The sequence below is a fragment of the Mytilus californianus genome, unplaced genomic scaffold, assembly GCF_021869535.1.
Source record: "Mytilus californianus isolate M0D057914Y unplaced genomic scaffold, xbMytCali1.0.p SCAF_9, whole genome shotgun sequence".
Taxonomy (NCBI): domain Eukaryota; kingdom Metazoa; phylum Mollusca; class Bivalvia; order Mytilida; family Mytilidae; genus Mytilus; species Mytilus californianus.
Genome location: NW_026262745.1, coordinates 28,839,770 through 28,852,312, shown reverse-complemented (window position 1 = coordinate 28,852,312; position 12,543 = coordinate 28,839,770). Strand labels below are relative to the sequence as shown.

Here is a 12,543-nt window from a genome sequence, read left to right as displayed (position 1 = left end):
ATGTTTGTCTTTTGAAACAAAATCACGGTTTTATTTTCAACGATAATTTTTTAGATATCAAAATCACGGAAAATACATCAGTGTGCTTGATCTTGGAATAAAGACAATAGCTATTTTTTTTTATAATTATCTACCTACGGGAAGTCTCCCCTAAAGCTGTATTGACTTCCCTGTGAAGTCCATAAAATATTGTGGTATGAAAATATTTTTTATGATGCTAACTGAATATTATATTTGTTTTTCTTACAGTTATCAGAGGAATGCAGAAAGAAAGGAAAACCACATTAAATCTACTCAAAACAAGTCAGAAAAAAGGTAGTGTTCCTATGATATTATCTTAATTTTTTTACTTTTATATCAGACAAGATTTGTGAATGTACGACCTAGTGTATACACCCCATAATTCAGAAAAAGAATCATGTTTACTGAAGTGATTTTTCAAAAGTAAATGATGTATTCTTTTATAAACTTACACTACTTTATTGAACTTCACTCGGAAAAAGAGAGGTTACCTCATATCTTCTCTCTTCTATTCAAATAGAACAAGAACATATTTTATTACCAATTAAGGGCCCACCAGGGGCATAAAGAGCATACATGTGTTGGGAATAAAGAATATTGATTAGTATAATACCGGTACATAGAATTTAAATACACAATACAATACAATAAGATAGTAACAAAGCCCTTTTTGTTTGTAGTCTATAATATAGTTACACGAAAAATAAATACATTACATTCAATGCTCTCAAGCCATTTCTCCAAGATGTTTATAAAGATTTTAAAGAAATATTTTTTAGTTATTGACATTGGACAGATAAAAGATGTGTAACATGGGAGACATTGGAACTCTGTTCTTTAATATTTTTTTTTACTTTAGGACTGACTTCTTTAAACAGAAAATCAAAAAGGATACATATATCATATATTTCTGTTGACGATTCTTATCTATTTTATACAATGGTAAATGAAGGGTATAACAGATATCTAACCTTTGAGTACTTACATTTACGCAAAAGAGATATTATCAATGTTTCCATAGTGAACTTTCCTATTTACTATACAACATTCCATCAGTGGATGATTATGGAGAGTATATGGGTCATTATAAAAAAACGTGCAAATATATGTTATTTGGTCTTTTTAAGTCACAAACGTGAAAATATATCAAAATAACACTTGTATATGTTAGATATGAATGTTTTGTGATAAATTATAATAAGTATGAAATGTTATAAAAACATCCTTAATGTTTTCTGAAACCCTTGGATATAGCCAGAATTAACTGTTACTTTTTTCTACAGTACCTTTCAGACCTGAAATAGGACAATTATTCATATCCTTTTATATTAGGATTTATCACTATTTATTGCATTTTGATATATACAAACATTTTTTTTAATGATTTAGAAAGTACAGTTGGTTTTATAATAAAAATTTTCAACAAAAAGAAGAGTCTCATTTTTTTAAGTCACTGGTGTAACCAACAGACAAATTGGTTGAGTAAGAGTTATCTTTCTCAAATTTTCAGCATTTACAATAGTTTCTCCCCTAGCAATGTTACCTGTAAGCATGTAATGCAGACGACAAAAAAATATCTAGTATATGTTGATAATTAGTGAAAAAATCTTAAAAGTAAGTAAAAGCTATATCGTAAATGAAATTAGTGTCCATGGTGTACCCTTATAAAAATCATTTTCCGAAAGATTTCCTAAACTTTGATTTATAAAAAGATGTTGATTGTAGAGACATGCACCAGGAACAATATATAAAATAGGGAAATGGAGCACTTATTTTGCAACTAAATCTAAAAATACACCTGTGCATCATTGGTGTTACTGTCAATGGTGAGACCACATTAACAAAGTAACACCATTGACCAGTTTAGTAACACCACTGAATATATTATGACAATCAGCAATATTTTGTGTTTTTTCGTGTTTAATAACCGAAACATCATAATAAATGATTATTTATGAAATAAAATACGTATTTAACAATGTTTTAACAATATAATGTATTACCTATACTAAGTTTTCAAAAACTGGTTTATTGCTGGTAACACCAATGACACTATTTATTAACACTATTGACTTTTTTAGTTATTCAGGTTATGTTATATAATATGGGATTTTTTAGCCTAAGAATTATTTTTTTCTTTTTCTTTTGCTAAGTGTTCTTTGTTTTGTGTTCAGTACTTAATAAAAGTAAAATTTGAAATTTGTTGTCAATGGTGATACTTTTGTGTCATTGTTGTTACTGAAGGGTCAGTGGTGTTACTATATAAAAATGCAATAATTCTTATCTTCTATTAACAAATGAAAGTAATTTTAGGCCGTAAACCAAGGATTAGGCATTATCTAATCATTCAGTCTTACACATTTGACATAAATTCAGATTTAGTGTATTCTTTTATATTAACAACAGCCATAATTAGGACAGCTATGTTTTTTTACAACAAATTATTGTGAAATTTATGTTCAAATATAATGCATACCTATAAAAATAATGTCAATAAGTAGTAATTTAAACCTTAATAACAAATTGGAACAGTTGTTTAGTATTTAAATTTTTTTTTTAATAACTAAATGCATGTTTTTATATTGGTAACACCATTGATATGATTCTATCAAAGGATGACCTAAAATTGTTAGAATTGAAGGAACTCCTAATTTTGCCCATTGCATATTTCTGAATATAGTTGCTACCATATTTCAGAATAGCAGGACATATTTTAAGTTTTAAAACAATGACATCAGTTTCCCGAAATTTCCCTCATCGAAATATGCATGTTTTTTGATAATGACCCATATATTTCTCAATGAAAATGAAATTGCATTGCTAGTGCTGTATATCACTATTTTGCTTAATAAGAGGTAGCTGATTACAAATTAAATGCAGAGAATGGAACATTGGACAAACGTGAACGATTCCGATTTCATAGACAACACATAAGGGATGATCAATCTAAGCAAACATGTAGAAATGTGTGCTGACGGGCAATATTCAGTGTTCCCGTTTTACAAAATGAGTGTAACAAATGAATGTAAAAGAAAAGCTAAATAGTAAAATTTCATGAATATTTTTTAACCGAAGCTAAAAAGTGCTGCTTAGTTTTTGTCTCGCCTTGACGGAGTCAAAAAACGAGACATAGGTATGCTGTTTCCAGCATCGGCAGCGGCGGCCTCGTCAACGATGTATTAGTTTGTGATTAGGTCAGATTATGGGGATCCACTAGTGGTAGGTCAATGATATTTGGTATGCAGTTGTATTAGCATTGGTACATCTTATTTCAATTAAGATTATGTGGCCCCGATCACTTAGTCATGGTCTATTGACTTTGAAACTTTTGCATAGTTAATATGTTTTAGTTTGTGATTAGGTCATTGTATGGAAAATAACCAGTGGTAGGTTAATGATATTTGGTATGCAGTTTTATAAGCATTGGTACATCTCTTTTCCATAGAGATTATATGGCCCCGCCCCCTCAGTCATGGTCTATTTATAATATTGACTTTGAAACTTTTGTATTAGTTTGTGATTAGGTCAGTTGGAAGGATCCTCTAGTAGTAGGTCACTGATATTTGATATGCAGTTTATAGACATTGGACCATCTCATTTCCATGGAGATTGTTAGGCCCTGTACCTTCAGTTTTGGTTCATTAACTTTAAATATTTTGCACAACTTGCATGTAAAATATTGCAATTTTAATTTCAACATTTGAATTCTAATTTCAAAATAACAAAAAGGCAAGGCATACCTCTGTGTTAACAATTTATTAATTAATTAAGTGTAATGTGTAATGCGAACTACTCCCCTTTCCATTATCATAACATTATAAGACGTCGCTAGAGACAACAGCTGTACTCGCCTGACGAGGTTCGAAAACGTTGGCGAAAATTATGTGATTTTTTATTGTGATATTTAATGTATTATATATAATTACTTAATATAGTCTAATGATTATTTGTTCTTTGTTGAACTTACAACTTTATTCTCTATAAATAGATATTTATTTCAGACAAGCGGTTAACTTGAATCTATTTGGTGTACAACAAATAACCAAGATTAATATAGTCTCTGTAGCTATTCAGATAGGAAAGGAAGAATCAGGATATACTTTTCAAATGCTTCATGACTTTAATGACGATCCCTGCAAGAAATCGTATGATCCTCTTGTGAAATTGCCAAATTCCATTTTACTAGATTCAGATAGAGGATTTCTGGCCTTTGGCCATGACGCTGAGGATCAATACTACGAGCTAGTTAGACGAGACAGCCAGCAGGATTGTTTATTTTTTAAACAATTTACAAAGAATATTCATAAGATACAGGTAAAACTTTCATTTATTGAAATAAACTACTAAACAGTTTAAGGTTCATAAGCTGTCAAAATTATGTTCACCAATTCGACTTAAATTCTCATGTTGATTTATAACATACTAAAACGTATATCCAAATTACTGAATAAACAATTAACAATGCATGGACTCGATATTATGGATCACATTTCGTGTGTATTTTTGTCTAGACGTCATCTAATTGATCATCAAAATGACATTCGAAGACTGTCGACGTTCATATTAACATAAATATATATAGATAGCGACCACGTGCAATTGGATTTTACTATGTCTGTTTGATTTCATACTATAGGTTAAAACGTATGTTTTTCAATCATGTGTATAAAAATTTGTTTTTGTGGATCGAATCAGTCAATCAAATTGTTCATCCTTGTTTCACTTTCAATGTTGACATTCTTTTCTTTAAATAGCTAAATCCGTAATAAAAATTAAATGCGTATCCCATCTCAAGCTAAGGGGTTAAATTGTAGGTCACATGAATACGGGTTCAATGAGGTCGAATTCTTCACTTGCAAGTAAATAATTCATCAGCGAAGTTTCTTAGCTTATTTTGACAAAATTTAACCAAATTGGCTGTTAAAAGCGAATTATTATTTTACTATTTCATGTTCAGTAATGACTAAACACCAAAAAAAATCATATTTCATTTTTTTATATCTCGTAGCTAATGCCCCTTTAAAGTTTGATAACAAAACTATGAAGTAGAGGGATGCGAAAGATACCAAAGGGACATTCAAACTCATAAGTCGAAAATAAACTGACAACGCCATGGCAAAAAAAGACCAAAAGACAAATATCAGCACACAAAACAAAACATGGAAAACTAAAGACTGAGCAACACGAACCCCACCAAAAACAGGGGGTGATTTAAGGAATTCCAGAAGGGTAAGCAGATCTTGCTCCACATGTGAAACCCGTCGTGTTGCTCATGTAAATACAAACCCGGTGTTCTTATATAAAGATGATTGCTTTTCAAGTAGATATTAATTGATAAATATATATGAATACAGCTTATTGCAAAAATAGCATAACTGGGCTGAACAATTACAACAGACAGATTATGGCAATTCTAAATCAAAGTACAAATGCATTGTTTACTCGGATAATCCCAAGATATTAAGAAAAGTTTGTCGTTAAATAATTGTTTGCTTAACTTTCACTAGAAAATTGATCATGTAATATGGGTCGGCATAAAGAAAGGGATGGGGAAATACATGTTTTCTGCTCTATGGTCGGGTTGTTTCTCTTTGACACATTCCCCATTTCCATTCTCAGTTTTATGTTGACTTGCTACAAGAAACTTAAGGATCCTCAAAAAGTTCATTCCAGATTTTTAACAAACAGAGAGCTGGCATTTTCTCTGCACAATGCATTAAATTCGCGTCCCGGTGCACTTGTGACGTGACTGCGTATTTATAGGTCATTAGCACCGTCAAACGTCACCCTTTAATGCAAGATTATACCTGTCATTAAAAGAAATTTAAAACAAGGAGTCCTCGATCGAATATTTTTAGGATAAAGTTTTTTATCGCACCGCATAACTAACATGAGTAACATGAAATGCTTTCTCCCTTCCAATGTCAAATATTTCATGAACTTTAAGACTACAACAAACACCAATTTGTTAGTCTGATATGTGCTGTCTATGTTCTGTTGAAATGATAGATTACAAGTGCAGAAAAGAGATGGCTAGGTAGGTTAAGAACTAGAAATTAAGCTCATTCTGAAAAGTGTAATATGGAACTTGATAAATGTTCCAGTTCCTATTGGATATAATTTATTATGAAAGCAAAAACATACATACCTGATCATCACCCCTCAGAATGGGTCCTTTTGTGATACTTTATATTTCTGTATTTAAGTCACCCATACTGGTTTCTACAGGTAACATTCAAAACTGATCAGTGTGGTTTTCCCTTGGTTCTATATATTTCTCATTTTATGCAAGAAATTACGTTTTCGTTCTCTTTGTTACTTCAATAAACATAATTTAGGTAAACTATAATACATTATCTCACCACGACACACCACGCGCATCTATTGACTAGTGCTTCTTAAAGTAATATACGAGTTTCTTGTAATTTCGATGTTATCGAAATTATTAAACCAATCTATGCATATATACTAAACTAAGTCTTCTATGCACGTTTATTTTTATGCCCCCGCCGTAGCGGAGGGGGCATTAAGTTTTACCCTTTTCCGTCTGTACGTCCGTATGAACGTCCGTACGTCTCTAAATTGGTTTCCGTTCTCTAACTTGAGTTTGCCTCAACCAAATGTGATGAAACTTATACACAATGCTAATTACTACAAAACACAGATCAAATTTGAATTTTGGTGGGATCACTTTAACCGTTCTAGAGTTATGTCCCTTTATAAATGGAAAAATTGCAAAATTTTTAGTTTCTGTTCTCTAACTTAAGTTTGCTTCAACCAAATGTTATGAAACTTATACACAATGCTTATTACTACCAAATACAGATCAAGTTTGAAATTTGGTAGGGTCACTCTAACTGTTCTAGAGTTATTCCCCTTCATAAATGGAAAAAATGCAAAATGTTTTAGTGTCCGTTCTCTAACTTAAGTTTGCCTCAACCAAATGTTATGAAACTTATACACAATGCTTTTTACCACAAAACACAGATCAAGTTGAATTTTGGTAGCGTCACTTTAATCATTATCGAGTTATGCCCCTTTATAAATCGAAAAATTACAAAATTTTTAGTTTCAATTCTCTAACTTAAGTTTGCCTCAACCAAATGTTATGAAACTTATACACAATGCTTATTACCACAAAAAACAGATCAAGTTTGAATTTTGGTGTCGTCACTTTAACTGTTCTAGAGTTACGCCCCTTTATAAATGGAAAAATTGCAAAATGTTTAATTTCCGTTCTCTAACTTAAGTTGCCTCAACCAAATGTTATGAAACTTATACACAATGCTTATTACCACAAAATACAGATCAAGATTGAATATTGGTAGCGTCACTCTAACCGTTCTAGAGTTATGCCCCTTCATAAATGGAAAATTGCGAAATTTTTAGTTTCCGTTCTCTAACTTAAGTTTGCCTTAACCAAATATTATGAAACTTATACACAATGCTTTTTACCACAAAACACAGATCAAGTTGAATTTTGGTAGCGTCACTTTAATCATTATCGAGTTATGCCCCTTTATAAATCGAAAAATTGCAAAATTTTGAGTTTCCGTTCTGTAACTTAAGTTTACCCCAACCAAATATTATGAAACCTATACACAATACTTATTACCTTAAAACTCAGATCAAGTACAAATTTGGGTAGCGTCACTTTTATCGCTCTTGAGTTATGTCCCTTTACAATGTTGTATGCAAGCGGGGGCATCATCTGTGTCCATGGGGACACATTCTCCATTTATTGGTTTAATGTTTATTACAAGTCTATAACATTATAACGTATTATCAACAAATATGATTTCATTCAGTGACTGCTGATCGCGAGCTAATAAATTGTCGAGTTTGTTGCCGAAGTTTTCCGGATCGTGACATTGACAATCAACCCAGAGAACGCGGAGTAAGGGACAAATAAGTGAATGGATAGAGCCATGTTTTTTTTTATTTTTTCCATGCGTTCCAAATTGTTAATAATACTTTTCCTTAACAGTTGTTTAAAGATTTGTTATACTAAATTTGATTTTATAAGATTCAGTTATTACTATTTACATCCCAGTGCACGTTTGTTTACATTTATCATGGTTTTCTCCTTGCTCTTGCGCTGTCCGGTGGCCAAAGTTCTCACGAGGCGTCTCGAAATTAAGGTCACTACATACCGGAAATAATGGCGAATAAGTGTACGGGAAGACAGTAATTCAGTAATATTTATTAAGATTTTGATAATATAAAGGATTTTCTTATACAAGTGAGTTCATGTACGCTTGTTTTATAGTAAAGCTTAGTCGTTCAAGTATATAAAACATATAAAGACTTTTTCTTTAATTTGAAGTGTCATATAACTTTAATCGAACGATAATTTAACTATATTTATAACAACCCACCATGTGATAAAGTCTCTAGCAGAATCCTTTCAATTTCAAGTGATCCTGGCATATTTTGATATCCATGCTATAATTTAGCTTTATCATAAGGATGGTTTCCCTATAATATAGAAATTAAGAGATAAGGTATGTTTTAAACGAGTGCAGAATTTCATATTAATTTCTAAGTATATAGAAAACTCGAGCTCTAATTGGAGCACAAAATATAACTCCAAAATTAATATAACTCAAACTGTATCTTGAACTTTATCTCTAACTATAACGGTTAGCCACACCAGTTTAGAATATTAAATTTGTTATGAGCACCTAAGCATTCAATGAAGCGATATGAGTAAAGCTACGAGAAATTTTTATACAGCCTAATATCTTTAATATCAATAATCTTTTTATAGGATGGAGTTACAGATATTTACAAATTAAAAGTGAAAACGTTTGATCAGAAGAAGGAATTAACAGCACTGGCGCTCTTTAGTTTGCTTATCAACTTTTATGTTGATCATGCAGAATGTGGAATTACTTCATCTTCAAAGCTTTATTCAACAGATATCATTTGGGTTTTGAACGTACCTGCATACTGGAACAGTAGTGTTAGGGAGATTCTTGGTCATGCTTCCAAAAAGGTAAGATTTGTCAACTGGCATATCATCATTTTATCACGTCGTCAGTTGTGAATTTCTACAATCCTGCAGTTCATCTCAGAAAGACTTCAATTTCAAATTCTTACTTTTTAGAGATTTAACTCCGATTAAGATTAATTAAGGTTATTATAAAGAAAAAACATCTAATATAACGAATTCGTTCTAATTCACCATTTCTTTACCTGAGAAGTCTTTCTCCTCAGGACACTTCAGTTTTACCGGTAGGAAAAGCTTTTCTCTCCAACCTAATCATCCATATCAAGCTATACATCTTAAAGGCAAAATATGAAACGTTTTTAATATTTTATTTTGGTGAATAAAGTTATGCCAAAGCGTAATTTTATGACAGGATTGAGCTCCATTCATGTTTCCCTTTTATGTGGTGAGTGTTAACTGTTTATTTAACAGAAAAAAATTTAAAAACATTTCAACTATTGTTTTATTATCCCGGCTTGCATACCAAATGACGTATTGTGAAATCCAAGCAATAAATTTGCAGAAGCGTCCTAATAGATGTTTCAAATTAGATAGTCAGCAATTTGTTCGGAGCAACTTATAGTTTATAAGTAGCTGTGACTTTTATCCATTCATTCCGTTTAAATACCATTATACTTGGTTAACTGACCACGGGTGTTACTGATAAAAAGAAACATTATATTAACAATGAGAAAAAAAAACGAAAATCTGTTTTGAAAATACAAAATATTCCTGAACTTTTTTCACGATACAGCACTAGTAAAACAATTTTGATCTAAACAGCATTTAAAAGACGTGAAAAAATTATAGGTCATTTTCAGTTTTTCAGTTAATTTTCAAACTAATCCACATCGGTATTTTCAGAACAGTTCAGAAAGTTCGCTTGTAGTCAATTATTATCTATTCAGTCTGTGTTCAGATTGTTCAGTAACTGCTTTTTATCTGTACACATCAACTTTATACTGAATTGTTGTCTGAAATGCTACCAAACAGGACTAGATTAACTACAAGCAAACTGTCTGAACAGTACTGACTTTAGCGCAGTGGATAAGTCTGAAAAGGACAGGAAAGCTGAACATGACTGAATAATTAATTGTTCCGACTTTTCAAATCCTGTTAAGATGAAAATGACCATTTCAGACTAAAATTTAATTACTAGTGCAATGAACACTCGTTATGGGGACCAACACTCCGTTCATTTGTTTGTACACCTTAATATAGACAAATTTAAATTTCAAACATAATAAATTGGTAATTGAGGCGGGGAAGTTACTTCTGCACATATGGGATGGGGTCACTACATTATGATATATAAGAACAATTATCAAATAATCTTAAATAATAATATATTTCTAGAAGAACACACAGGCAATGCAAAAAGTCGCAGACAATTGAATAAGACAAAAAAAGACACAATAAAACTCATGGGCAAACAAACGTTCAAATTAAACTGCACAGAAAATTGAAAATTGAGTCCAAAATATATCGGAGATGAACTCAGGTGCTCGCAAAGTTCCGATAAGATAGTAGTTTCTGCTCCATTTGTGACAACTCGTGTGAGTGATATAAAAAGAAACATAACAATCACTTATACTTTCTCATTTTATTCTGATAGTAATTGATCTTGATATTATCCACCCAGTTTTGTCTGACCACTCGATCTATGAGATTACTAGCTACTTGTCTTTCTACCAGAGTATTATGGTATCGCGTAGGACATTAGTCAAATGTTTTTTTTTTAATCAGATCAGACGTGTGCCATACAATAGTTAGATGATTGAAATTGGAGGTAAATGAAATAAGTAAGATTTGGAACAAAATTTGATACATGAAAAATAATTAACCATTTGTTTTCTCTCAGAAAACCATCCTTATTTCTGATCCTGAAGCAGTATTATTATTTTGGAAATATTGGTCACTAAATAACCGATTAGACGACAAATATAGTTTGTATCAACCAGATAGCAAGTACATTGTTTTAAATGGTAGAGGTAAGTCTAATAAGCTAGTAAATGACACGTCAATGCACTGTTTTATTATTTCCCTTTACAATTTTCTTTTAAGGGTTTTGGAGACCAAACTTTTTTATTCTAAATTAAGTTGTGAGAATATTCTGCTGTCTTCTGCTCTTCTCAATTTTATGCATATGACACATGTATGACCTACCAGATTGACGATTGTAACAACTGATTTGTTTTAAAAAATGTGTTTTCAGCAAAGACAAAATGATTATTTAAATATCAGATCGCCAACTGACAGGAACACAATTTTTACTGAAATTTGTTTTCACAAAAGAAATATTTTGTCAAATGTGGTCATGGTTTGCATTAAATTATTTCAGATATTAATCTTGCACATAAGAGAAAGTATGTCGTAGCCAAACCGCACAAAAACAAAAAGTAACAGTTTTGTATGCGTCCATTCACAACTACAATGTTTGATTTGACTTTTTATGGAACCAAAAACAAGTTGTTGAACCTTGGTCAGTAAATGATTTTACTACAGTAATTCTAAAGCATAAAAATTCTTCTTATCTAAAATTTAAAAAAAAAAAAGCTGTTGTATACAAGGATGCCAATAAACCAAGGATTCATAATCGCAAAATTCATGTCATAAGTTTCTGTTTGATCATAACGTTATATCTGTATTACAAATGATCAGAAAAGTGTTTTATTTGTCGTACACGTTGCCACAGTTCGTGTTCTTTTTTACGATAATGACAGTTATCGAATGCGACTTATCAACGGTGTTACATCGTCATAGCAAACCGAAATATGTCATTAGAAGAGCAAATACTGTTGTCCCTCCTGGTAGATCAGGATTTAGCTCAGAGTTCAGTTGGTTCCTGTGGACCAGTCTTTATTTTCCCTTTTGATATTTTGTGGATTAAAATTTCAGTTTAAGGTAGATTATAAAGTTTTGGCTTAGGATTTTAACCAATGACAAGTGACCTTACCATATATATCAGGCTCTGCATCCCCTCCCATTTCCCGTCGATGTAGACTAATGTCATATTGTCTTTTTCTTTATGTAATGCTGTAAAATCTTTTGATTTTTTTCAATGGCTTCTTAATATCTTCATACTTTTTAAATACTCATGCCATATAGTATAAATTGCAAACAACAACATGAATTGATAATTTGAACAAATAATGACACTGTACAACCTGAATGATTTTAAGAATTGTTTTTAAAGTGACTGGTAAAATACCTGTTTTAGGCCGTTAAGCTCCATTATGCTATCACACTAGATTTGCTTTTTCCCCAAAGAATGATGATACAGGTGTTATTGCCATTATCTAGCTGGCTTGTAGGTTAATTAGAACTCATTGGATATATTTTTTTCATACTTTTAATCCTGGAATAAAAAACAATATGTCGAGAATAACCTTAAGTGATCGTCGAACAAACCAAAATAAATAGACGTTGCACAAAGGAAATAGGTCTAAATAAAAATTCGTACATTTTTAGCTCACCTGGCCCACAGGGCCATATGAGCTTTTCTCATCACTTGGTGTCCGTCATTGTCC

At 31.5% G+C, this 12,543-nt stretch overlaps 2 protein-coding genes across 4 annotated transcripts in view; both read left to right on the top strand.

The window, feature by feature from the left end:
• The window catches only part of LOC127714088 (heat shock 70 kDa protein 12B-like), a 181,878-nt gene that overhangs the window by 84,809 nt on the left and 84,526 nt on the right, over positions 1 to 12,543 (top strand). The gene's annotated exons all lie outside the window — the stretch shown is intronic.
• Positions 1 to 12,543, top strand: part of LOC127714090 (heat shock 70 kDa protein 12A-like) — a 63,054-nt gene that overhangs the window by 37,858 nt on the left and 12,653 nt on the right. The window contains exons 2-5 of the mRNA XM_052220046.1: positions 250 to 315; positions 4,023 to 4,335; positions 8,792 to 9,019; positions 10,875 to 11,004. Of these exons, the coding sequence (XP_052076006.1) occupies positions 250 to 315; positions 4,023 to 4,335; positions 8,792 to 9,019; positions 10,875 to 11,004 (737 nt within the window). The remainder of the gene's footprint in view (positions 1 to 249; positions 316 to 4,022; positions 4,336 to 8,791; positions 9,020 to 10,874; positions 11,005 to 12,543) is intronic.